Raw genomic sequence first — 27,967 nt, forward strand, 5'->3', positions numbered from 1 at the left:
ACAGGTCACTGAGAAGAATTCCAAAGACCTTTCAAACTGGACCTGATGTCTGATACTTTTATTTCTTTTTTATTTTATGATCATTTCCGCCCAACTGTAACGGGCTATTGCTCGCATGGAGGGGTGGACACGGTCTGCAGCAGTGCATGCTGGGTAGTCAAAATGTTCCTTAATTGCCAAATACAATACTATGACATATGCAAAGGTACAGAGTACAGTGAATCCACTGTCATGTTCCAGAAACCAGTTTTAGATGATCTGAGCTCTGTGAGGTGGTGCATCATCCTGGAGGCAGTAGCCATCAGAAGATGGTCCCCTGTGGTCATAAAGGGATGGAGATGGTCAGCAGCAACACTCAGGTAGGCTGCAGCCTTGAAATGTGCTTAGTTGATACGAAGAGGCAAAGAACCGCCCTCCCCCATCCCACCAGCACCACCAGTCTGAACCACTGATACAGGGCTGGATGGATCCACACTTTTATGGTGTTTACACCAAATTCCATCTGATGGTGGAGCTGAAATCAAGACTCTTCAGACCAGCAAGGTTTATTTTGGTCATTCTGTGAATTGTAGCCTCACTTTCCTGTTCTTAGCGGACAGGAGGGGCCCCTGGTCTGGTCCCCTGCTGCTGGAGCCCATCTTCTTCAAGGTTCCACGTGTTCTTCAGAGATGGTGTTCTACATCCCTTGGTTGGAACCGGTGGTTATTTGAGTTACTGTTGCCTTCCTATCAGCTGGAACCAGTCTGCCCATTCTCCTCTACCTTCTCTTATTGGGACCATCTCTGTGGTGGACAGGTGGGCCTAACCAGGTGAGTGTATTTCGGGGAACATGATGAAGAGATAAAATTTGTGTCATTCACCTCACAAGTCAGTGGTCACACTGTTGACCCTAATTAGTGTGGTGTAAAGCTGCCAGCATCGACAATTAATAAAACACAGAAAACATCAAATGATTTATATCGTTTATTGGCATTTTTCCTCCGTGCATGAATACACCATCTTGAAATCAGTATTCAAAGTTGCTGCTGCAGGTTGAGAGTCCAACTCCCAGGCAAGCCCATTCATTGGTCAACTCCATGAAGCCTGGTGACAAGTTGAGTCCACTCGCTAGAACACAAACATTCATTTAATGCTCAGTATTCGAGATAAAGAAAATCAATTTGTTCGATTTGAGAGAAACATAAATTATGCTGCTGAATGATTCTGGTCTCTGCACCCACCTGTCAGCAGGTTGTGGAGGTTGCAGTAATTTAGTCCATCATCAAGAAGGCTCGTGAACCCAACAGAAACGGACTGGGCCTAAAAACCACAAAAAAAAGTTAATAATTTCACACGTTGTTATCATGTAGATTGTGTTCTGACAGTCTAGGGCAATGAGACACTGAAGTTGAAGTAAAAATGTATTTTAAGAAAGTGTTTTAAGAGACAAAAAATGAACTCTCACTGTAATTTGACTTCTGCTTATCAGAGAACAATCCCAGATACTCACAGCAACGCGACATCCTCCAGTCAGTTTTGTGGGGCTCAGTGAGAAGAAGATGGTTTCACCCTGAGGGGCTGCAGCAGACGTGTGGTTGGCTTTGATGAACTGAGGAGACGCTGACACCAGCTGGAAAAGAGGAACATTTCTTTTGCTGACATTGAATAGTTTTTCCTCACGTTTTGGGAAAAAAGTCATGAACACAAAGAAAAGCAGATCTTACCGTGTAGCCACACTCTGCACAGCCAGACATGGGGCTGAAAACCTGGATCTGCTTAACTAATTTAACAGCAACTACAGGGCAAGATGTTCCAAAGAGCCTGGGAAGATTAAAGGAGATCATTTGGATCAGAGTTTAATAAAGAACACAGCTCTTCAGATCAGAATCAGGTCTTCAGACTCACCACAGGGTTTTGCAGAAGGCATGGTAAGCAGGAGCTGGAGGAGCTGGAGGAGTAGGAAGAGCAGCCAGGCTGGCTAACAGCCCAGAGGTGGCAGCGAGCAGCAGCAGAGTCCTCATGGTTGGAGAGAAGCTGTTGGTTCCTTCTTGAGGCTGAAGATCTGGGGTGAATGATGAGGGGGACGTTTCGGGAGAATTTATACTCACTCTCAGTCTGGTCATGAGGAATAAAGTAAAGAGCCGTGAAACCATTTGTGTCTTGTGAGCATCGGAACAATGAAGGAGAATAAGATTGATTTGATTTCTAAAGATTTTTGCGTTCCTCAAGTAGATATAAACCACTCTTTCTCTTTGTTAGCCAGGACTGTGAGACCTCTGTCATTGTGGATGATCCAGAACATGTTATAAGTGTTCCATCTTTGGTGGACATTTCTGTAACATCATGGAGGATAAAAAACTGCCACAACAAAGTGACTCTAGACTTTATTTGCCCTTCAGGGAAATTCCTTTTCTGCAGCACCGTCTCCATTTCCCAGATAATATCACCACAGGACAGAACTCAGTTCCTCTGAAGACAGATTTGTACAGAAAAACTGAATTAGAGACGAAGAAGAAATAAAACTGTCACACAACAGGTACAGTTTGAGGGGTCATTGGCATTTCCAGTGACCTGTAGCGCCTCCCAGAGGACAGAATACCACAGAGTTGGTGTCCAGAGTGAAGACAGCCACCTGCAGCACCGTCCTGCCAGCTGAGAGGATTCACCAGGAAGTTCTCAGGATCTTTGGAGTGACAGTCTTCTTTATTAAGCTGTGGACCTTCTCCTCACTGATGCAACATGTGACCTCCGCTCCCCCATCACAGCTCAACTTCCGGTCACAGCAGGACCACTTGTGCTGAGTCTTCTTGGTTTGGATCTGGAATTCCAAGGAACCTTTTCCCTCTGACTCTGTTCCCAATTGGTCCCATAATGTCCTGAACAACCACTACTATTGACTGTCTGGTTTTAACTAAACAATCAAAGCGGACCTCTCCAGGTTGGAGAAGCTGATCAGGCGGGCCAGCTCGGTGGTGGGGATGAAGCTGAAACCTCTGGCGACAGTGGCAGAGAGGAGAACTATTGACAAGCTGCGGAGCATCATGGACAATGTCCGCCACCCTCTGCACACTGTCATCCACAGCCAGAGAAGCCTGATCAGCCAGAGGCTGCGCCTCCCCAAGTTCAGGACCAACAGACTGGGGAACTCATTCATCCCCCGAGCCATCAGGCTGTTCAACTCCTCACAGGGGGGGAGGAGGGCCAACAGGAGAACTGGAACATTTTTATAGTTTTATATTTATATTCATATTCTATTTAATTTATTCTATTTTATTTCTTATTTTTTATATTTTTATTATCTTTAATAGGTTTAATGGGGTGAAATGGTGGTGGGAAATTTTGTAGATGCTTGTAGATCTTTGGAGATGCTAATTTCCCTGGTGGACACCCCCTAAAGGGATCAATAAAGTACTCTTGAATCTTGAATCTTGAATCTGGTAAAATAGATGTCTTTATTTTCCCCTTTAATTTTCCCATAGTTGAAACTGAGGTCGGGCCTTGAATAACATCATCCACATTTGCAGTTTAATCATGTGTTTTTTAGTTCGTCAAGCAACAACAAGCTTTGGATCGTAACATAATCGGAAATAAGCACAGAGAAACTAAATCATTTCAATCTTTTATTGGCATTTTGCCCCTCTGTAAACTAATACACCAAACAAAATGCAACAAAATAAAGATGTCACGTTCTAAAATCGGAATTTTTGTTCAGCGCTGCAGGTTGAGAGTCCGACTCCCAGGCAAGCCCATTCATTGGTCAACTCCATGAAGCCTGGTGACAAGTTGAGTCCACTTGCTAGAACACAAACATTCATTTAGGATCATAAAGCCATGCCACTGCTCAATATTGGAGATAGAGAAAATCAATTTGTTCGATTTGAGAGAAACATAAATTATGCTGCTGAATGATTCTGGTCTCTGCACCCACCTGTCAGCAGGTTGTGGAGGTTGCAGTAATTTAGTCCATCATCCAGACGACTTGTGAACCCCTGAGACATGGAATTGGCCTAAAAAGCACCAGATAGATCAATACTCGAATGGATTTTTGTTGTGTTTCAGCTTGAGTTGAGAGAACAACTATAAGTGCTGTATGTGTGTCCAGAGGCAACCAGGTTGCTGTTAAAATCTATAAACTCTCTGAGTTTTGGTTTGATACAAACCAGCATCATCAAATGCAATATAAAAACTGTGCAACAGACAATATATAAAAGAATATCTTTACATGTTATTTGACATCAAACAAGCTACCACTGTAGACTGAATACTCCACAGAACATAAAGATCCCAGCTACTCACACCAACACGACATCCTCCGGTCAGGATTGTGGGGCTGAGTGTGAAGGTGATGTTTTCACCCTGAGGGGCTGCAGCAGACGTGTGGTTGGCTTTGATGGAAAGAGGAGTGGCCGACACCAGCTGGAAAGGAGAAAACACTATTGATCCTCATACCTACAGATGAGACTTATTTCCGGTTCAGGGCAAAGGTCATTTACACAAACACGAGTAGATCTTACCGTGTAGCCACACTGTGCACATCCAGACATGGGGCTGAAAGCTTTGATCTGCTGAACTAACTTAGCGGCGACTTCGGCACAAGGTGTTCCAAAGAGCCTGGGAAGATTGATGGCGTTCAGCCAGGCTGGTGTCAAATAAAGGTTTTGATGATCTCAGACTCAGAATCAGGTCTTCAGACTCACCACAGGGCTTTGCAGAAGGCATGGTAAGCAGGAGCTGGAGGAGTAGGAAGAGCAGCCAGGCTGGCTAACAGCCCAGAGGTGGCAGCGAGCAGCAGCAGAGTCCTCATGGCTGGAGAGAAGCTGTTGGTTCCTTCTTGAGGCTGAAGATCTGGGGTGAATGATGAGGGGGACGTTTCGGGAGAATTTATACTCACTCTCAGTCTGGTCATGAGGAATAAAGTAAAGAGCCGTGAAACCATTTGTGTCTTGTGAGCATCGGAACAATGAAGGAGAATAAGATTGATTTGAGTTCTAAAGATTTTTGCGTTCCTCAAGTAGATATAAACCACTGGTTCTTTTTGTCAACCAGGACTGTGAGACCTCTGTCATTGTGGATGATCCAGAACATGTTATAAATGTTCCATCTTTGGTGGACATTTCTGTAACATCATGGAGGATAAAAAACTGCCACAACAAAGTGACTCTAGACTTTATTTGCCCTTCAGGGAAATTCCTTTTCTGCAGCACCGTCTCCATTTCCCAGATAATATCACCACAGGACAGAACTCAGTTCCTCTGAAGACAGATTTGTACAGAAAAAACTGAATTAGAGACGAAGAAGAAATAAAACTGTCACACAACAGGTACAGTTTGAGGGGTCATTGGCATTTCCAGTGACCTGTAGCGCCTCCCAGAGGACAGAACACCACAGCGTTGGTGTCCAGAGTGACGACAGCCACCTGCAGCACCGTCCTGCCAGCTGAGAGGATTCATCAGGAAGTTCTATTGGTTATTTAAGCTGCATTCTTCTTCATCGGTACCAAAGTTTTGGTGCTGATGTGGGGATAGTGGGACAGAGGCTAAAGGGAGTTCAGAATCAGAATCAGAAGAAGGTTTATTGCCATTGTTCATGTAATACACAGTATTATACAAACTAGGAATTTGTCATGGTGTGCCGCTGCGACATTCAACATAACACTAGACATCAACACCACACTAGAATAAGATAAATAAAATAAAATAAGACTTATATACAGTATATACATAAAGTTGTTCCAGTGGGATATGGGGGTAGTTGTCACACTGCGTTGTTGTATAGAACAAGCAGGAATCACATGAGCTCTATTGTCATCACACATGACGTCATCTGTGTCATTCCTGCTTGTGGCGCTATGTGACATACACAAGAGTCCCAATTCAGCCAAATGTGCCATGTAACTGCCACGACTGATCAGTGTGAGGTTAATAATCCAGTAAGTTTAGGAAATGTAAAAAACCTGGAGCAAACTGGATGAGAAGCTAATTATTTTATTCAATGGTAAAGCCTCTACATGTTTTTTCCTTTCCTTTCTTTTTTTAACCCTTGTGTGGTGTTCGGGTCTGTGGGACCCGTTTCAACTTTTTATTAAAAGAAATAAAAATAAGTAATAAAAGTATGTTCAAAGAAATAAAAGTCAGTAGTTTTGAAAAACCTTGCTTCACTTGTAAATTTGTTTCCACTCATATCTTGATTTTAATTGATTTTCTTTATTGTGTTTTAAATAATAAGTTATAAATGTGACCTAACACAGGTAAAGGGCAAATAATAAGCATATATATTGTTTATACTGCTTTTAATTGAGATAAGGTAAACATCTGTTCAGTATTTTAACATAAAAGTGTTTGATTGTGAGGCATTAAAAGGTCCATCAGACCCCCAAACGCTGGCTGAGTAACAACAATATGAACATTACTTAAGGGATAAAAAGCTGAACAGACAGTTAATATTTGGATTAAAAAACACTAATTCCCTCATTCAGATTTTAAATCCACAAATCTGGTACCGTAGAGAACTCACCTGAATTCTCATCTGTATGCGTAAAATCAAAGCCTTTTGGAATCTGGAACCAATCGGAGGAGACTCAGAGAACATGTGATGTTTCCAAATCTCAACTAATGGTAGTAGGAGAATAGGTACCACACACACACACACACACACACACACACACACACACACACACACACCACACACACACACACACACACACACACACACACACACACACATACACACACACACACACACACACACTCACACACAGATAGTGATCTATCATCTGTTTTGACATCCATTTTTATGCTTTCAATGTTTGTTGGTTTTTCTGTGTTTGTTCAGACCACACAAAGATAATTCTATATGGAATAAAAACATATATTACAAAAGTCTTATTAGAAATTTCATTTATAAAAGTGGCATTGTGTTACTCGTGTTTCTTTCTTTCCTTCAGTTATTGTCAATAACAGGTTTAGTTTAGATTAATGACTATTTACTGTCCCTGTTTGCTCTTTATAGATGAAAAGAAACAAACACTGATCACTGATCAAAGACTTTCACCAGAATTATGGGACTTTGATGTCACAGTTTAGGCACAAATGAAGAAGAAGAGAGTCATCACTTAAATGAGCCCTCAGCCTGCAGGACGGTGCTGCAGCGGTCAGTTCTCACCCTGGACACCATCAGTTTGATGGTCTGTCCTCTGGGGGGCGCTGCAGGACTCTGGAACTAATTTCAAACTGGACTTGATGCTTGACGTTTTTATTTATTTTTCATCAATTGAGACTTTTCCGTTCAACACATTAATGTTTGAGTCACTGCACCTTTTAAATCATTGTACCTGCCTGTTTTTATAATGGAAGACGCGTCTCATCGTGCTGTTTTAAATGTGTCAAATACCAGTAAGCTGTGGACATCAGTATTATCTGAATAAAACAAACACAGGGAAAAATCAAATGATTTCAATCCTTTATTGGCATTTTCCCACTGTGCGCTATTTCACCAAATCAGAAAATGCATGAAAACCCTGAAGTCACATCCTGAAATCAGTAATCGAATTCGCTGCTGCAGGTTGAGAGTCTGAATCCAGGGCAAGCCCATTTATTGGTCAACTCCATGAAGCCTGGTGACAAGTTGAGTCCACTCGCTAGAACACAAACATTCATTTATGATCATAAAGCCATGCCACTGCTCAATATTTGAGCTAAAGAAAATCAATTCTTTGTTTTGAGAGAAACACAATTTGTGGTGCTGAATGATTCTGGTCTCTGCACCCACCTGTCAGCAGGTTGTGGAGGTTGCAGTAATTTAGTCCATCATCAAGACGACTCTTGATCCTGACAGAAATGGACTGGGCCTAAAATGCACAGCAAAAAAAGTTATTTCCTGTGTTGCTATCCCGTGGATTCTGTTCTGACAGTAATTGTGTATTTGCTGATACTCACAGCTACGCGACATCCTCCAGGGAGTTTTTCGGGGCTCAGTGAGAACAGGATGGTTTCACCCTGAGGGGCTGCAGCAGACGTGTGGTTGGCTTTGATGAACCGAGAGGTGGCTACCACCAGCTGGAAAAGAGGAACATTTCTGTCTCATGCTGCCGTTGCACAATTGGTTTTTTCCTTTCACTTCTTGGGAAAAAGGTCATTTACACAAACAAAAGCAGATCTTACCGTGTAGCCACACTCTGCACAGCCAGACATGGGGCTGAAAACATGGATCTGCTCAACTAATTTGTTGGAGACAACAGCACAAGATGTTCCAAAGAGCCTGGGAAGATTAAAGGAGATCATTTGGATCAGAGTCTAATAAAGAACACAGCTCTTCAGATCAGAATCAGGTCTTCAGACTCACCACAGGGTTTTGCAGAAGGCATGGTAAGCAGGAGCTGCAGGAGCTGGAGGAGTAGGAAGAGCAGCCAGGCTGGCTAACAGCCCAGAGGTGGCAGCGAGCAGCAGCAGAGTCCTCATGGTTGGAGAGAAGCTGTTGGTTCCTTCTTGAGGCTGAAGATCTGGGGTGAATGATGAGGGGGACGTTTCAGGAGAATTTATACTCACTCTCAGTCTGGTCATGAGGAATAAAGTAAAGAGCCATGAAACCATTCGTATCTTGTGAGCATCGGAACAATGAAGGAGAATAAGATTGATTTGATTTCTAAAGATTTCTGCGTTCCTCGAGTAGATGTAAACCACTGGTTCCCTTTGTTAGCCAGGACTGTGAGACCTCTGTCATTGTGGATGATCCAGAACATGTTATAAATGTTCCATCTTTGGTGGACATTTCTGTGACATCATGGAGGATAAAAAACTGCCATAACAAAGTGACTCTAGACTTTATTTGCCCTTCAGGGAAATTCCTTTTCTGCAGCACCGTCTCCATTTCCCAGATAATATCACCACAGGACAGAACTCAGTTCCTCTGAAGACAGATTTGTACAGAAAAACTGAATTAGATACGAAGAAGAAATAAAACTGTCACACAACAGGTACAGTTTGAGGGGTCATTGGCATTTCCAGTGACCTGTAGCGCCTCCCAGAGGACAGAACACCACAGAGTTGGTGTCCAGGGTGACGACAGCCACCTGCAGCACCGTCCTGCCAGCTGAGAGGATTCATCAGGAAGTTCTCAGGATCTTTGGAGTGACAGTCTTCTTTATTAAGCTGTGGACCAATAGTGTTTTCTCCTTTTCAAGCTGTGTTTTCAAATTTAAACACCATTAATATTTAGTATGTATTTGTTTAATATTTATTGATATTTTATAGTCACACACCTGGAACAGTCAAGAACTCACCTGTCTGATCATTGAGGAAATGTTCTCTGAGCTTTGGACAAACATCTATATGTTTCAATTCCACCTTTCTGCCTCTCACAGTTGTGTCGTCGACCCTGTTTGATGTCTGAGGCTTTATCCAGACCAAACACACACACACACACACACACACACACACAACACACACACACACACACACACACACACACACACACACACACACACACACACACACACACACACACACACACGCACAGAGATAGTGATCTGTCCTCTGTTTTGACATCCATTTTATGCTTTCAATGTGTGTTGGTTTTTCTGTGTTTGGTCAGACCACACAAAGATAATTCTATATGGAATAAAAACATATATTACAAAAGTCTTATTAAAATTTTCATTTATAAAAGTGGCATTGTGTTACTCGTGTTTCTTTCTTTCCCTCAGTTATTGTCAGTAACAGGTTTTAGATTAATGATTATTTACTGTCCCTGTTTGCTCTTTATAAATGAAAAGAAACAAACACTGAGCACTGATCAAAGACTTTCACCAGAATTATGGGACTTTGATGTCACAGTTTAGGCACAAATGAAGAAGAAGAGAGTCATCACTCAAATGAGCCCTCAGCCTGCAGGACGGTGCTGCAGCGGTCAGTTCTCACCCTGGACACCATCAGTTTGATGTCTGTCCTCTGGGGGGCGCTGCAGGACTCTGGAACTAATTTCAAACTGGACTTGATGCTTGACGTTTTTATTTCTTCCTTTATTGGCTGAACAGATTAATGTCTGAGTCAATGCACCTTTTTAACCAGGCCTGTGCTTTATAAAATGGCACATGAATATTTTTTTTTAAGTCTTTTAAGCACCAGGAAGCTGTGGACTTCATTATTATCGGAATTTATGAAAACACAGAGAACATCAAATGATTTCAGTCATTTATTGCCATTTTTCCTAATACACCAATTCAAGTGCAAAAAAATCCTGAAGTCAAATCCTGAAATCAGTAATTGAATTCGCTGCTGCAGGTTGAGAGTCCGACTCCCAGGCAAGCCCATTCATTGGTCAACTCCATGAAGCCTGGTGACAAGTTGAGTCCACTCGCTAGAACACAAACATTCATTTAGGATCATAAAGCCATGCCACTGCTCAATATTGGAGATAGAGAAAATCAATTTGTTCGATTTGAGAGAAACATAATTTGTGCTGCTGAATGATTCTGGTCTCTGCACCCACCTGTCAGCAGGTTGTGGAGGTTGCAGTAATTTAGTCCATCATCAAGAAGGCTCGTGAACCCCTGAGACATGGAATGGGCCTAAAAAGCACCAGATAGATCAATAAACTCATGTATCATTCAAGAATGTACATAGATTTTTTAACAGGGATCAAACGAATGAACATTGTAGTTTGAATGACAGCTACTCACACCAACACGACATCCTCCGGTCAGGATTGTGGGGCTGAGTGTGAAGGTGATGTTTTCACCCTGAGGGGCTGCAGCAGACGTGTGGTTGGCTTTGATGGAAAGAGGAGTGGCCGACACCAGCTGGAGGAGAAAACACTATTGATCCTCATACCTACAGATGAGACTTATTTCCGGTTCAGGGCAAAGGTCATTTACACAAACACGAGTAGATCTTACCGTGTAGCCACACTGTGCACATCCAGACATGGGGCTGAAAGCTTTGATCTGCTGAACTAACTTAGCGGCGACTTCGGCACAAGGTGTTCCAAAGAGCCTGGGAAGAATGATGGCGTTCAGCCAGGCTGGTGTCAAATAAAGGTTTTGATGATCTCAGACTCAGAATCAGGTCTTCAGACTCACCACAGGGCTTTGCAGAAGGCATGGTAAGCAGGAGCTGGAGGAGTAGGAAGAGCAGCCAGGCTGGCTAACAGCCCAGAGGTGGCAGCGAGCAGCAGCAGAGTCCTCATGGTTGGAGAGAAGCTGTTGGTTCCTTCTTGAGGCTGAAGATCTGGGGTGAATGATGAGGGGGACGTTTCGGGAGAATTTATACTCACTCTCAGTCTGGTCATGAGGAATAAAGTAAAGAGCCGTGAAGCCATTCGTGTCTTGTGAGCATCGGAACAATGAAGGAGGATGCGGTCATCGTGGTCATCACGAGTAGCGTCGTTAAAGTCAATTTTGCACGTTCTTTCCTTTTTTGCGTGTTTTGGGCTGATTTAAACCTTCTTCCTTCGGTGCCACCCCTGATACCAGTGGTCAGAACATTTTTTCAACATTACGGAGGACAACAACAGAGACATTGATAACGAATGTAGACAATCAAGATTTGTAGACTGCAAACGTTAACAAATGCTAATAAATAGTAGCTAATTTAACTTAACTGAACCAGTTAATTAAACTGCATTTTTGATTAAAAGCTTCTAAAGACAGTTTGGGCCGAGCGGCCACTTTCTGACTTCCACCCACTGAAGGTTCAAAGAAAAAGTCACAAGTTTTGTGAGTGATGGTCAGATGAGCCACATTGTTTCTGAGGTTTTGTTGATTTTACGCCTGTCAGTTCGGATTCAAGGGGAATGTTTGCGTCGAGCGTCAAAGACCACGAAAAAAACTGCGGAAGAGGAGGCAACGGCGTGATTAAATGCTCGATCAGGACTGTCAGCCACAGTGTGATCTGCACCCACGTGTGAGGACGATCACATTGTTAACACCATCACGTCCCAGCTGTGAATTTTTTCCGGACAACCCACAATGTTTTGTTTTTGATGGTCAGTTTTAACAGGAAGAAACCTTGAGCAGGACCAGGCTTGTACTGGGGTTCCTCCTGATGGCTGCCCATGTAAAGGAGAAGAAGTTGGGCAGAAAGAAGAGAGGAACAGACCAATATATTAGCCCCAGTGTGTTATCTGTCTGTGCAGGTCAGGTGGTGCGCTGCACATATGCGGACGGACATTTATTCCATGAAACTGGAGTTAAAGGTATCCAAATGATAATTAAAGCAAATTTTGACAATTGTATAAGTCAATTCATTAGCATCACTAAAGCAGATAATATGAACTGCTTTTGATAGAGATTTTTTTTAATTATATATTATCCTCTAGTTAAGGGTGAGGCTAGGACTGGGTTTAGGTTAGGGTCAAGGTGAGGTCAGGCATTTAGCTGTGTGTTACTGAGGACCTGGCCTTGGGTTTCACACTTAAATTCATCCACGTTGATCTGTTAACAAGGCAATGCCGTAAGTTTATGTTATATACTTGCCTGTATGATTTATGCAATATTTTCTGATTATTTGCGAAAATGTTTATAGATGAGTGCAATGTACTGTACGAACATCTGACTTGTACTGACAGCACACTACACTCCCCATTTTCTAAAATGAAGCCTTCAACAACAATACATCCTCATTTCTAAAATGAGCACATAGATTTGTATCATCCAAATTTGCTGCCTTTAATGTAAATTTCCCATGAAAATGTACATATATATAAAGAAACAAACCCTACATGTATGCATTTATGCGCGTAGGAGCTCATCCCAGTCATCATCTTATGATCTTTAGGTTGTGTTCCTGTGGTCTGCCACATTTGTTTTGGTTAGTTCTGAAACATTCCATTTTACAATCCTGCCATTTAAACTAAATAAGAGCTTGACCTTCACAGCTAATGTCACGATACAATGGCTGTGTGTGTTTGTGACGATCCTTTAAGTGGATCTGCAGGCACATTGTCACCGCTTTATTGTCATGGGATGTATAAAAGCATTCAAAGCGAGGAACTCTCCAGGAGAAACCGCCTACCGAACGGGCAGGATGACAGTCAGAGCTCTGCTGGTCGTGTCAACCTTCCTGCAAACATCCACCTCAGAAGACAATCAGCTGCAAGGCAATATGGTAATAACGGTGCATGTATCCCTATTATTCCTGTTCATTGTTTCATCAGTAACCTTTTTTTTTTTTTAAACTACACAATAAAAACAAGTTTTCCAAGGTACCCTGCTCAGAACCGTCCCAAGCTCTGGCGAACCAGGTGAACACTTGGAATTCCTCTCAAAAGTGGGACGATGACCAAGAGAGATGCATGTATGAGGTACTGTTGCTATCGTTGTTGCTGTTAGCTGGTGAAACACAAAGTGACGACGCATCAAGTGTCATTTTGGTCATTTTGTGGGATACCTTTAAAGTGTGTGTGTGTGTGTGTGTGTGTGTGTGTGTGTGTGTGTGTGGTGTGTGTGTGTGTGTGTGTGTGGTGGGGGGGGGCATTAACCTTTGAATCTTTGTAATCTGTCAGTGTAAAAGTGTCACCAGCTCACCTTGAAATCAAGCACACCTCCCGTCGTACTGGAGTTTGGGTTCATCAAATCGACCACACCTTTCTGCTCAATCAGGGTAGGTTGGAGCGGTTCGTCTGCATTTTGTTTCCATTTGAGGCTTTCTATTCTTTCAGAAAGGGCTCAGATGATCTTTTTTATTCCTGTGAAGGGCATTTCCACCTCCTCCCAGAAAGCCTCCCCTCTGAACGCATACTGTCAGAATTTGGGTTCTGATGGAACGGCTGGTTTGTGCTTCACACATTTCTGTTTTCAAACAGGAAGCGAGCCGACCAACCTGCCAGGCTACAAAGAGATCTGCCACCGCTCAATGTGTCCTCCAAAAGAGTCAGCGTCCTGCGGAAGGTTCTGACCCAGTTTCTGCCCAGAAGTAGTCGGTTGCAGTTCCCTGATCTGAGAACATCCAGAAAAGCCGAGTTGAGCTCCTCTTTATGTCGATCTTTAACATCTTTAACATGCAAACCTGTTGTTTTTCCTAAATTTCAGGTTCTGACCTTCCTAATACAGCAGCATCTGAAAGGTATCAATATGATCAACTCTCTTTTTTGTTTTACTATCTTCATGTTGTACTATTGTTAATAATAATAAACACAATTTATATCTCTTAAATATCTTGAAATGCAAAAAAGAACAAAACAAATACATCAATATTTGTTCAAAATATGAAACAGCTAAGATAGATTTTTATATTTTTCCAATTAAAAACACATTTTCACGCTGCAACAATCACTGCTCATCATCCAAAAAATGCCATTCATTCAACTTTCTCTCTATTAAAGTTCAAATGTATACAGGATTTACAAAAAAACATATATTTATCAAAGGCCTTTATGAAAGAGAAGGAATTCTTCATCAACCCTGTTGATTAAAGCATAGAAAAAAGACTCTAGAAACAGTGGATGGATTTTTTTTTTTTAAATTTACAGAATAAGATCTGTTAACCATGTGCAGCCATTAGCTGATGTATCGAGGACAGTGGACATTTATTTGGCACTGAAATGACAGAAAAATGTCTCACTTTTGCTGCAGGTAGACAGATATAAGACAGAGTTATGAAGAAAAGTGACAGAATGCGCGACAAACCTATTTTTAATGGTCTTTGTTGTTTAAATTTCATAATTTGTGTCTCTCCACGGTGTTCTGCGTGACAGCCATCAGAGCTGAGCAGCACACCACCATCCAGGCTCGGCAGCTGCTGTCAGGGAAACCTATCTTTTCGGAAGCAAGCTCAAATTAATTTCCGCATCACTAATTAAATGCTCACAGCTTTCATCACTTGTCAGAAGGTGTCAGAATTGCATCCATGCAGTACTGCCTGCGCTCTTGCCTCCTGTGCAGCTCTCTTAAGGGTTTCCTTCACTCAGATTAGCACTGGAAACCAAGAAGAATTTTAATCCGGCATAACCTCCTTCAGAACAGGTTGCTCTCCACATCAGTTACCACGGTGATTTAATTAAGCATACAAACAAAAAGGTTAGTTGGGACACGCAACACATAATGTGTCATATATTTGTTCTATATTATATTTGTAAAGGCCTTCATCAAAACAGAAAAAATACCACTTTTATTACTGTCCCTGCTTAAATTAGTAGAATACTACAATTAATACAAAGTTTTGCTTTAACATTATTAACAGCAACATTAAAACTGACTGCTCGTATCTTGATTGTCATCCCAAACCTTTGACAATGAAGCTCCAATACGGAGGCAGAATTCTGGTCCTGATTCTGGGTCGTAACATCAATAAAGGGTTTAATCGGGGGGGTAAAGTTGTTGTATCTGCTGTGGTCTCAAGTGAGGATGGAAGACTTCATCATCAAAAACACAGGCAGGGGAAAAGCCCAGACTGATGTGTCTAATCCTCTATTTGTGTGTGTCTAATTATGTGCACAGAGCCTTTGTTTCTCAGTTTTTCATGGGAGATTGGTTTATTTTTCCCCACGGATCACTACAGCGACATCCAGTGGCCAAGAGATGCAATTCAAATAAAGAGTTTCCCTTTCCAAGCAAAGCTATTTTTTAAAAAGATGAAAAAAAACTCTGCAAAAGGAGGAATCTGAATTTTCAGTGGGTATTCTAAATAAATACGGTGGTACAATTGCTGCAACATCCTTGAATAAAACAGATGACGGCAGCTTAATGAGTGTTTTGCCTGGGGAAGAGGGCTACCTTGGGCAACAGACAAATATCCTTTCACGGTGCTTTTAATTGGAACGCTTTTGTGTGAGCAGGAAACAAGGACACAGTCATTATGCACATGTTTATTTACAACAAAGCATTTCTTTATAGGCAGATAAAAATGTCTCCGTATGACTATATACAGTCTCTCTATGCACATTTTATGCAGTAGATTTCTCATACAATATGGCTTGAAGTCCATACTGCATGTTGATGTTGACCGCTGTTAAATGCTCTTCATGTCCTCGGCCTTTCTACTCTCCTTACAGTGTGTGTCAAGGCAGCACATTGAGACTTCATGCTTACACACATCTATATGTTGATGTATTGGAAATATGTAACATTTCAATATGTATCTGTCAAACCATGGCAAATAAACCATACCTGCAGGAGAGCGCCCTCTGTTGTCGGGGTAGAAACGCCATGTTTACGAGGACTGAGCTGGATTAAACTGAGGAAAAAACGCATTTTGATCCTGCTTTAACGACAACTGTTTGCCCTCAGTAGGACTGGGCTGGAATATTAAAAGTTCTGGTGACAAAGGGAGCGAATACTGCTCTCCAGCTACCCTTTATTCACACGCACCGGTGCCGTCAGAGCCACCACAAACCTGCAAGCCCAAGAACCCCACGCATAACATGGAGGGTTGGTTGGTTTTCTTTTTTCTTTCTTTTTTTTTTTTTGCTTCCACAGCTCAGCCCTGTTTTAAGCCAGAAGACATACAGGTACGAGGATTTGTTGACTCCATCATGGCGGATGCCTCGGTGCTGCTCTACAGATAAATGAAACATCGATTGGATCAGCAAAGGCAGATACTAAAATCAGATTAAAAGCCCTTCACATCTCATTCTCTGCTTCATCACGAGAAACAGCAGTGTTATTCAGGTTAACGTTGCCTAATTATTGTTACTCCTCGGTCGATCGAACTGCTCTTATGTACAATTAACATACTCAATTTAGTTTGTTCTAGTTCACTTATATTCGTGTTAATTCCAACAATGTTAGACTAGGTTTATAGAAATGTATTAGTAATTAGTGAATGTAGCATTTTGTGTAAAGCTAATTGGCAGCTGCTGCCACAGCTCATAAAGCAGCTTTGTATCATTATTTAGACTCTTTTTCCGTTTCAGACTTTTACTTTTCAGTGCCTTACATTAAATCAACTTAATTCTAATGTGGAACAGCACCAACATGCCTGTAGCGATGAGAACGCTCATTGCTGTTCTCATGGGCTCTCTTTATCTCCTGCTACATGAAGGATGCAAGCGTTTCGAACCTTATATGATGGCGGCTAAGGAACCGCGGATCGATAAATCTGTTTACAATGTGTGGAAGGTTACTGAGTAGATTAGGGTCCGACCTTGGGGAAGCAGGATTTGAGCTGCACAATCACTGACACTACAGTACATCTGGGCACAGTACATATCGTGTGGCTCAGCACACCCCCACAGAAACAACCCCCTCCCCCTTCCTCCCCCCTACAACTCAGGTGAAGCAGTAAATAATAGCCAGTGAATTCCTTTTTTTTCTTCTTTTTTTGCACAACCTGGCACACGACTGTCCGCCGTCACTGCTTTTGGAAGAGCATCCTGGGGCTCTTTGTGTGCCTCATTGTCACTCGCCGTCCAGAGCAACATGGAGAGGAGGGAGTTAAAGCAATCTGTGATTAAGGCAGTCTCATAAATATTGCAGAGAGGTTTGTGGCTCCTGTTTTTAGAGATAGACTGCCACCACAGTTCCTGGAAGGGCTTCCTATCTCTACAGATTAACGAGCAGACGGGCAGATGAGACCGACAAAAAAAAAAAATCAAATCTGAATGCGATGCAACAATGTTCGATCTACTGAGGGAGAGAGAGAGAGAAAAAAGATCCACTCGAAAGAACCATCGAGCAGTAATCCTCTTTGGAAGAAAAAGGTCATATTTGGTTTATGTTTTTGTCATCCGCAAAATGAGCAATCGTTCGCAGGACCACGAGTAGTTAAGAAAAAAGAAAAGCACAGCCGAAAGAACTTGAATTCAGGATTGAAAGTAAAGAATTGGACCGTGTCGAGCTCGTCCACCGAAGTCGGAGCTAGTGGCTTTTTAAGCAGCGTGCAGAGACGAGGATCGACAAGTTCCATTTTACAGTAGCTTAACTCTGTCTCTCTTAATTGAGTTCATTCCACGACACAGAAAGAAGCCGGAGGAGATACACACGTCTTAGTAAAACCCGGAAGGCCTCAGCTGAGTTCTGCTGATAGTCTCCCCCTCTTGCAGCGCTCTCATTACATCCTCAGTCAGCGATTGAAGGTGCCGCCGTGGAAATCCTGGTGTTCTGTAGCCTTTACAGTGCTTCCAATTACTGTACTTGGGGCTTCAAGTAATGACAAGACCTTTATCGCGGCTCCACACTCCTCCCTGTACACACTCAGACCCACTCCTGCATGGAGCGCTTGCAGTACAGTATGTGGCGCTGCGTGCTCTTCCTCCTGAACTGGAACACGGTGTAGAGGAGGACCATCATGCACAGCGCCAGCACGCAGGGGATGGCGATGGCCACCGCTTTCTCCGTGCCCCCCGTGCTGTCCAGTTTGATCACCACATCCATGTCGCCGTTGTCGTAGTTGCGCTCCTCTGCCACCGGGGGACTCCAGTCCCACTCGTGATCGGCAGGCAGGCCGTCGCAGCCCATGAAGTCCCTCAGGATGGACCGCGGGTAGCCGGGCTCCACTCGAAGCAACTGGTTGTTAAACTTCCAGTATTCCTTCCCCTTGTAGAAATAAGTAAAACCTAGAGCGTGGCGGGAGACAGCAAATTGGATTTTTCTTCAGAATATTTGTCTGCGCTTAATGAAAAGAGAATGAAATCAAAATGCAAATCTGGGAAAAAAAACCCAACCATTAGCTTTATCCACAAAAGCCCCTTGTGGCGAGTCAGGGATGCCTTTCCACACAGTGATGGGCTTGGGGTAGCCTGGATCCATAGTCCTCATGTCCTCGTTGTACCTCCAGTATCTGAAAGAGAGGACAAAAACAAGAGTCAGAGCGGAGGTGTGATCATTAATCCTGACCCCCAGTAATAGTCTGCTGCCTTAGGTTAATCCTGAGGAGGAGGAAATTACACCAATTTAAACAAAATATCTTAATGAGGCACCTTTAACAAATCCATCAAGGGGCCAAATCAAATGAGGCCAAGGAACAAATGTGAAAGTGGGGCGGGAGTCTTTGATTCTGGCCATGTGAAGACTTCCACCAGCACTCAGACGGGAGCAGAAGGCGGCCTGTTGAGAACTGAGCTGCACCGAGAGGCCGTCCAAGCCGCAATTTTTAGCTCGTGTCAAACATGAAAAGTACAAGAGGTTCCACGACGGGCCTTCTGTTGCGGACTCAGACATCTTAGCTGTGTTTAACGCCAGGCAGACGTGACTTTTGCTCCTCCGTGCCAGTTTTCTTTCATCCGCAAATATGATTCACGACGCAGCGTCGGACAGATTGTCCAGCCTGTCAAGACGTGCAGGATGAGGGAGGACAAAATCATGACAAAGCACGACCGCGGGGTCACCTGATCTATTACTGCGACAGCTTTAAAAACATGTTAGTCCTGCTGCTGCATTGTCAAACTTTAGGGGGAAGGGTAAAAGCCCGGTTCGGTGCTGCTGGAGGGGGCCTAACGTGCACACACATGAATCAATAACAATGCCAGCAGACGATATACATCAATTCTTTGATGATGAGCTATTAAACGCACCGTTAGAATGTTCCTCGGAATGCAGGCTAATCTAGAGACGTGCCGATCGATTCGTGCACAAAAATCGTTACGTTTCTCAGGAGGAACAGGTTCCAAACACAGAAAAGAAAAAACACGAGGAATGAAAAGTCTTCAGTCCCCCAAAATTGCTGTATTTAGCAAAAACCTTTTTGGAATATAAAAGATTTCAAAAGAAATGTTTGTTTCCTAGAGCTGCTCTCCCTGTTCTGAGGAGGTCAGAGTCATCCTGCACAGACCTGTCTCCTTTAAAGAAGTAGGTCTTGGCCACGTCCTCCCACCAGACGGCGGTCTCAATGCTCTGCGTCGGCATTCCTCTCCCGAACAGCGAGATGTCCTGAGGGTACGAAGGCTGGAGCGTTGTGTCTTTGAAGACCCAGAAACGGCTTCCTAAAATAGACACCGAAAGTTGGGAGGTGTTGAGACGAAGCCATTAAGTTCACGTTGAACCAAACCTCAGGCATTCCAGCACTCTGTGTGGATTCTATCTATTTCTACCACAACGGGAGAACGTCTGCACGCGCTCGCGTAGCTTTATCTATGATACAATAAACAAGAGCTCTCAAACTCTGCAGTCTAGTTTTCAAGTTACATTTATTGAATTGTGGCATTTAATTCTGCCTCTGACAGAGCTGCTGTAATGGAGGAGCTAAGACTCACGAGCACACACATGGAGTTAAGTCTCCCAGCGAGAATAAATAAAGCAAGAGGACCCCCCCCCCCCCCCGTTCCTGATCCCACTGGTGACAGATGTCATGTTAATCTGCCTGATGGATGGATGACTGTTCTGGACCTGAACCCATTCTGTTACCACAGAGGAAAGAAAACAACCACACGGACACACGGTGCTGCTAAATGCTGAGCTTCCTGAACTACTCATCACACACGCCGGAATCTGCAAAGCAAGCTAATTCCACATTTATTAACGAGTTAAAAGAGAAGAAGAAGGAAAGATCACAGTGCATCAATCAGTATAAAAAAGGTTCGAATGCTGCTGCGTCTCGTGTGTTCACGCTACCTTTGAAGAAGACGAACTTCCCTTCGCTGTTTTCATACACCGCATCAATTTTGGCAGGTAATCCTTTCCAGAAGTGGTTGATCTGCATTGGATACCCGGGCACCACCGAGTTGTCCCGCACCCTCCAAAACCACTGATCCTACAAAAACACATGATATATTGTTTCCTCGCCACCACCGCCACCACCATCGTCATCATCATCTCCTTCTTCTTCGCTACCTTGAACACAAACAGCTCCTGTCGGAGGATGGCCAGAGTGTTGAAGCCTCCGTCACAGATGTTGGGTTTGGAGTTGGGGTTGGAGGGCTTGGCCCCCTGCGGTGGGCGATGAGGTCGGGCGTGGCGGTCGTGCTTGCGAGGGTCCGAGGGCTGGAGGAAGCGCGGAGGAGGGACCGTGGGCGGGGGCCTGGTCGGCTGAGGCGCTCTATCTGGTGGACCTACGCAAACACACCGATAATCCAGATCCTGACCGAAAAATATTTATCTGTGGCACCGATTATTGCTTCGCGTTGACTCATGTTATGAAACGCCCGACGGCTGCTCGCTTCGTCAGCTGACACCTGGTGTTTACTGCGTTCCAGCCGAGAGCGACAGCAGCGTCCGTCACGACTACCTGGATCTAGATTTTCTACTCAAGCACGACTGCTTCATCAACTCGTCTAACTTTGCTCTGAGGGCTTTATCCACTTCTCGTTATCTGCGAAAGAGTCGTTTCATCATCAACGAGCATCTCTGATGTTGACACTAGAGAGAGAATTATATATGAGTTACCGTAGATTTTCTGAATGCCCTGCAGATCATCGTGAGGTAGTTTGAAGTTGTCTGTGTCCATGTACTGGTAGAAAGGAGCCATGATAGCGGTGGGGTCGTTAGAGTGCTCCAGGCCGAGAGCGTGGCCGAGCTCGTGCACCGCAACCAAAAACAGGTCGTTCCCTGGAGAGGAGGAGAGGCCTTGAATGCACCACCGGAAAAGACAAATGGTACAGGAGAAACAAAAGCAGAACGCTATAGCACACACACACACACACACACACACACACGCACACAGAGCTGCATATTTTCTTCTTGCTTTTTATGCTCAGCACTTTGGTCGCCACGATATAAATCAAGACTTACTGATTAAATATTGAGTATTTGGCCAGTTTAATCACTTCTATAGGAAGTTGTGCTTTAGGATTTAGGGTTTATGCAGTAGCTGCTTCAAAATAGGGGACTAAGCAAGTGTTTTAAAACATGGTGACAGGCAGTGCTGCGAGATGTGATCGTGGATGGATAAGATTGTGGAGATACGAGATGTCGTTGCCCTGGCAATGAAAAACAACGCTAAACCCACTCTTACGTAATACCCCTGAATGTACACAAACATCAGTTTATCATGTCAAGGCCATTTTCACAGGGTTGACCTGAATTAGAAATAAATGCCTTATTCCTACAGAGTGACTGAATTTGTCCCAGGGGACACTGTCGTCATCTAAAAACGTGATATCCACCCCCCCTCCAGCGCGACCACAGACACCAGGCCGGCATCTAAAAGGTTTCACTACCCCCTCCTGCAATTATCTCACATAAACAGCATCTTCCATCTCACCTAAATTGTCCTGCAAAAAAAACTCCCTGGAGACGGGCCGGAGATGCCATTAGCACACATGTCGACATGCAACATTCACTGTTCCGCTGCTGTGAAAGCCCATTAAAGCAGCTTTCCCGACACACAGGGCGGGATGGGGGCCCTTTAGAATCAACCTCGCCGCTCAGCAAATATAATCATGCAGGGAGGAGTGCTCTCATGTAAATGCAACGGGAGCCCCTCTTGCATTAAGGCAATAATCAAATCTCGAGTGCGACTGTGGCTCGTCGTATCATTTTTTCATTAGCTTATCAAAATAGCTTAATGGTCGATTGAGTCGCCAGTTTATGGAGATGGGCAGCAACAAAGATGCCTTATCTCTGTGTTTGGACTCTGGCAGCACCCCCCGCCACACATGTAAAACATGACACATGAGGTGTGGCACCATTTATCATGAAGTCCTAACTCGCAGATCTATATTACATAACAACAACACACATCAACTCAGAGAGTATCAGCCTTATCTCAGATTCGGACGCTCCTACGCTGGTGCGGAGGTGTCGGAAGTGAGGGGTGTGAAAGCCTTTTGTGCTGTAAAATCTGAATTTAAGATGCTTAAATAAATGACAGAGGCCGCTTCAGTATTTCATGCTGCAAAATGGATGCAATGGCATAAAAATCCTACAACACACGACGTTCAACCGGACTGAATGGAGCCGAATCAATACTACAAGGTACTGGTGACCTCTGGCTGCCTTTGAAATGTAATATAACACTAAAATACAACAATAGGACAAAACACAGAATCTATGACAGCCACCATATTAGAAGTCTTACTCACTACATTACAGAATAAAAGACAGTACTATGTGATATATAACAACTGACCACATTCCATCACATTCCACTCGCTATAAATGGAATAGCTGAAATTATGTGGGAAAGGAGCTTGAGGATGGACCTGCCATGCAGGAGACCTACAGGGAGACCCGAGAGCGGCTCTAAGGACGTTGTTTTAGAGGACGTGAGGTTAGTATGTGTGAGAGGAGAGGATGCAGAGGACAGAGGGTGATGGAGACCGCGGTGACAGCCGAAAGTAGAAGAAGGGGAATGTCCTAAAATAGCTGCCTGTCCTGTCTTCTGCGGAGCCTTTTATGCAGATATGACGGGAGGCTAATGACGGATGTTGAAGTGTGTCTTTACAGAGCACAGCTGGATCAAAGACGTGTCACTGTCTCTATTTAAGCTGTCCTCCATATTCCGTGGTAAATTCATGTCCTCCCGCTGTCCTCCCGCCAGCCCGATTTCTATCAGTGATTATCTCTCCCTCATCATGGCTGCTGTCTTCGCTTACCGTCATGGTTCGGATTCCCCAGGGTCCAGGGTTCATCTGAGTCAAAGTGTGTGTCCCCTCCTATTCCCGGGCCTGGGAAATAGGCGTGGGCAAGGAAACCGCCCTCGCCGTCGAAGGGCGAGCTGTCGCCGTGAAACCCCGAGGCGAAGATGATGGTGATGTCCACGTCACGCCTGCCAGTCTCCAGGGCGCTGTAAGGAACAGCCTCAAAGCGTAGGGGAGTCACACCCTGCCACACGTCAAAGGCCCGCCTGATGGCGTCGTGAGTCTCCCGGGCCCCCACTTTTGGCGTGACATTTTTGATGCTTTGGAGGGAAGGACAAAGGAGACACGTGGGTGAGAAAAGCCTAGTTTAGCTCGTGAACGTACATTCAGAGGAGGTATGCGCATTTTTCACCCGTCAAGGCGGCGGCAGGAAATAAAAGACAGGCAGCACTTGACAACTACTGCAGGCCCAGCAGCTTTTATTGAACTTTCACCACGCCAATCGTTATCAGTCGCTGGCAGGCTGAGAGGGATGGGAAATCTTCCTCCCTCTCCACTCATTTTCAAGAAAAAAAAGTGGATTCAGAGGCGGCACGGGCTCAGCACAGATTGACATTCTATTAGAAGAGGTGGCTCATCAATTCGAAATTGTGGAGGGATTTGAATAAATTGCCAGTGTTATCTTCCAGTGCCGCTGTAACCTGTTAATTTGCAGTGGTGCCAGAGTCCTTTTTATTAGTCTTTCTGAGAACCTATTAAAAGCCGCAGCTTAATCAGGCCAGATAAGATGAGTGTGTGAATATCCGTGATGAGAATTTGGACACTGTTAAGAAGAGAGAGGTTTGTAGGGGGTTTCGATTGTTTAATAAAAGGCAGCCACCGATCTGCACGTAAGCCAGCTAGCACGGCTAATCTGGCTCCATTAGACATGAAACAACAACAAAAAAACATGTTCACAGCCCATATGGGTGAATGTTTGTGTTGATTTGAGCGCGTCGGCTAAATATATATCGCGTGACGTACTCCAGCGGTTGCTATGGCAACGGCGCGCATGTGATGTCAGGTGACGAGGCGGAGAAGGAGAGACGGAGGAGGAGGAGAGCTGGGGAAATTAACACACTAAGTGCTGCCGTTCTCAATGGTCTCCATGACAACTACCTCTACTCCACTTCTCACCTGTAGGTGATGTGTGCACGCTGCCACTTTTGTCCCGTCAGCGCATATCGCCGCTTCCGCGACCTCGAAGCACTTTTGTCGGGGACGCCGCAGCGAGGCTTTTGCATCCAACTGAGAAAGAAAATGATGATGAGGAACACAGATAAACACATAAGGCAAATGATCAAGTATGCTTAAAAGCCTAATCAAACTGCTCCAGGGCTGAGAGCACGAGAGGTGTCGCTTTGTCAGACTTTATTCAAACTTTGTTTACACGATTAATTAATCATCCCGTGGAGCAGCTCTCACCTCGGTGTGATATCACTGCGTCAGCATTTGTTACGGCCTTGAACTGAGACTTGTATCAGGAGTGTTAATGGGGGGGGGGGGTTCAGAAGCTGACATCTTTTTCCGTTCTCCATTAATTCATTCACACATTAGGAGCACTTCTTCTTCTCCTCTTAGCTTGTTTGCATACTCACTCTTTGGTTCTCTCATCCAGCGTCCCTGTGACATTCAGCCCATAGACGCGCTGCATGGAGGCGATGGCTGAGTGCATGGTGTGGGCCGAGCGCATGGCAGACATTCCCGGTTCTGTGCGGTGAAGGTAGCCGTACCTCTGTAGCCATCCCTGTGATGGGGTGGGGGTGGGGGGGGGGGGGGAGAAATAACGTGCATGTTCAGCAAATTAAATTTTCAACATGATTTTTTTTTTAGTTTTGTTTCCAACGCCTCAGAAATTCCTCCGCAGCTGTGGATGGTGCATCTTGCTTGACAACAGTCACCCTCCCTGAACTTCGCACTAAGCAGCCAATCCCATCGTGAAAATCAATGCAAATATGGCTGCACAGCCTTGAGCTAGCAGCCCACAGAAGGCTGAGGTGACTAACCGTTGCTACCAGTCTGATGTATAAAAACACTGAGAAGGAGCCGCTGCCGCTGCCGCTGCCGCTGCTGCTGCCGGGTTTATATTTAGCAGCACAGAGTGAATAAAATGCTTAGAAGCTTTACTGAGGTGGAATTTACATGTAAACACTCTGCGGTGGTTTTAGCATTAGCAGCAGATTTATTCTTTGCCTGCATTTTCCCTCAAGGCTGTCTGGTCATCAGTCAAACTGTTCGCATTTGAGTCCCATCCAGTGACCTTATAATGTTTGTGTCTTGCGGCTGCTGCTCACTTTGGATGCGCAGGACAGTGGCCCTGCCTCCCCTCGCCCTGCACACACAGATCGCGGCTATATGCCGTGGTCAGAGGTGACAGCATCATCTGCAGGGGGGGGTCAGCCTCAGATTCAGTCTGAAGATAAGTTGTTCACACAGCACGGAGCTGCTTCCTCATCACTACATGGACGCTACGATAGCCCAGCTGGCTTTCTCCTCTGTCTACCCCTCCCTTTTGGGCCTCTATCCCACTTTGTGCTGAGCTAAATGCCTTGTTTATCCCCCTTCACCCCTGTTGATTTGTTTCCTGTGTGTTGTTTGCTCAAAGGCAGATCTCAGAGCGATATCTGTCAGTTTTCAGCAAGCTGTAAAATTGAATTTGTCTGAGCGTGTGTGTGTGTCTATGTGTGTGTGTGAGCTTTCTTCACCATGATAGGAGGGATGTCTGAGCTGAAGATGAAAATAACAGCAATTAATAAGGTGCATCAGGATCCGATTCCATTAAATGACTCAATCTCCTTAAACATGGCCCTGCCAAAGCGTGCATCATTTCAACAGAGGCTGCACCTCACGGAGAAAACACTCTGGTCCGAGATTGTTTTTCTAAAACACACCAGAAATAGACCTTTCTCGGTGAAATCAAATCCCTGCTGCACGTTTGGCAGCAGTGGGCTGAATCAGCTCACGGACGGCGGTGTTATAAAAATGAGCATCCTTTTATTTCATAAACGAGGGATGCTGTTTTGGACAGGCTTATTATGGATCCATCTTGTGCGTTATGGTAATTGTAGCCACGGATGGCTCCAGAGATGTTTTCGCTTTACACGCCGAGGCAGATGATGTGGAGGAGAGAGCACGGTCATTTATAATAACCAGGCAGGGGAGGCCATTCATCTTACCTCTACGTTGAAATGATAGTTCTCCCCGGATACGGCGAACGGATTCCAGAACAGAAAATGCAAGCAGAAGGCTGCCGCGTAAAAGCAATCCGATGGTTTTGTTTTCCTGCAGGATACTAAGGTCATAATGACCCGTTTTTTCCCCCAAGTGATTATTAGAAGAAGCCGCCCGTCTGTTGTGGCTCTATTGTCAAATGGAACTCATCAGTCGAGATGGTTCAGACGAGAACCAGAAAACCTGGAGCGCGCCTTTCATCAAATCCCAGCGGTGGCATCGAACGTCCCGGGTGTCAAGCGAAGATCAGGCTGCGTGTCGAAGCCGCTGCTCTCGCCATTCTTATTTACATCAGGGGCTCTCATCTACCCAGCAGCATCAATGGCCATGTACAGTACCTAGTCTGCGCAAGAGAGCCTCCCTCCCCGAACTCGACGCCTGCGCTTTGATTCCTCACACGGCGCTGATGAGAGCTGCCCAGCAGAGTGCGTGACAGATGAAGTAAGCATCTTCTGGCGTGCCTGTCACTTCGACGTATGCGCTGCCTGAGTTTTTAATTCGTAGCAGACCGTGTTCCAATTTTACAGCGGTCCTGAGTGCATTTTTCAACCTTTTGAAATCAACCAGCTTATGTGCACGTTAATGGATGGGCCTGTCTTTGCATGCGCAAGCTGGGCAGCAGCCGACTCCTCCTACCTCACAAATTACTTTTTTCGGCACAAAGATCTCAGACCCGATTGCGTCCCGACAACACCGACTAGACGAGCCACAACAAGCTGCTTGGAGAAAAGCGTCCAGCAGATGGCGCTGTTCCATTACGCGGTGGCCAGCTGTTGACGCCTGGAAGCTCAGAGGGACACATGACCCAGCAACCTGCATCCGTCCTCCATGAGCCAACCAGGCGTGAAACTGATCAGACCTTGATTTGACGTGACAGGCACAGAGGGCATATCGGGGGGACGCAGAAGAAGAATATCATACCGCACTTTCCAAATTATTATTGTGTTTAATTTAATTCAACAGACATAAAAAATTTAAATCAAATTCAAGGTTTGGGTGATTGATTTCAGCACTGATATGATACATAACTGAGCTGTTGCTGACTGTATATCTGTACTGAAGCACTAACGTTAATGTTGCTAGAAATGATAATATTTAACAGCTACATGTTCTAGCAAGCTGACACATTTGTGCATTGAGCAATTTTCTCAATGAAACTGCGCAGCCCCATTGTCAGCGGTCACTTTGGTCGATTCCTCGTATTTCCTTCCGTGAGTGACTCAGAGATTCCTAAACTCTGAGGCTCTTTCTCACAGGCTTGAATGGATTCGGAGTTCGTGAGCCCTTTTGACAGAAAGAGAACCCTGGCAGCCGGTTCCTCACCCCAACATGT

At 44.6% G+C, this 27,967-nt stretch overlaps 2 protein-coding genes across 4 annotated transcripts; both read right to left on the minus strand.

The window, feature by feature from the left end:
• Positions 1-7,425: 7,425 nt before the first annotated feature.
• On the minus strand, positions 7,426-11,247 carry LOC130538739 (uncharacterized). 3 transcript variants are annotated; one of them, XM_057056610.1, is made up of 5 exons: positions 11,054-11,247; positions 8,139-8,235; positions 7,914-8,033; positions 7,747-7,825; positions 7,426-7,615 (listed from the first exon to the last, which is right to left on the minus strand). In XM_057056610.1, the coding sequence occupies exons 1-5, from the start codon at positions 11,158-11,160 to the stop codon at positions 7,515-7,517; spliced, it is 504 nt and encodes a 167-aa protein (XP_056912590.1). In that variant the 5' UTR covers positions 11,161-11,247; the 3' UTR covers positions 7,426-7,514. The 3 variants fall into 3 exon arrangements, with proteins under 3 accessions (XP_056912590.1, XP_056912588.1, XP_056912589.1); XM_057056608.1 differs by lacking the exon at positions 11,054-11,247 and adding an exon at positions 8,320-8,595; XM_057056609.1 differs by lacking the exons at positions 7,426-7,615; positions 7,747-7,825; positions 7,914-8,033; positions 8,139-8,235 and adding exons at positions 10,153-10,332; positions 10,465-10,543; positions 10,655-10,774; positions 10,871-10,967 and having other exon boundaries at positions 11,054-11,242.
• Positions 11,248-15,762: 4,515 nt separating this feature from the next.
• mmp16b (matrix metallopeptidase 16b (membrane-inserted)) lies at positions 15,763-27,376 on the minus strand. Its single transcript, XM_057057861.1, has 10 exons — positions 26,580-27,376; positions 25,002-25,150; positions 24,541-24,651; positions 23,380-23,684; positions 21,230-21,391; positions 20,678-20,895; positions 20,459-20,597; positions 19,680-19,830; positions 18,574-18,689; positions 15,763-18,465 (listed from the first exon to the last, which is right to left on the minus strand). The coding sequence occupies exons 1-10, from the start codon at positions 26,703-26,705 to the stop codon at positions 18,104-18,106; spliced, it is 1,839 nt and encodes a 612-aa protein (XP_056913841.1). The 5' UTR covers positions 26,706-27,376; the 3' UTR covers positions 15,763-18,103.
• Positions 27,377-27,967: the final 591 nt, after the last annotated feature.

The sequence above is a fragment of the Takifugu flavidus genome, chromosome 15 (genome assembly GCF_003711565.1).
Source record: "Takifugu flavidus isolate HTHZ2018 chromosome 15, ASM371156v2, whole genome shotgun sequence".
NCBI classification, from domain to species: Eukaryota; Metazoa; Chordata; class Actinopteri; order Tetraodontiformes; family Tetraodontidae; genus Takifugu; species Takifugu flavidus.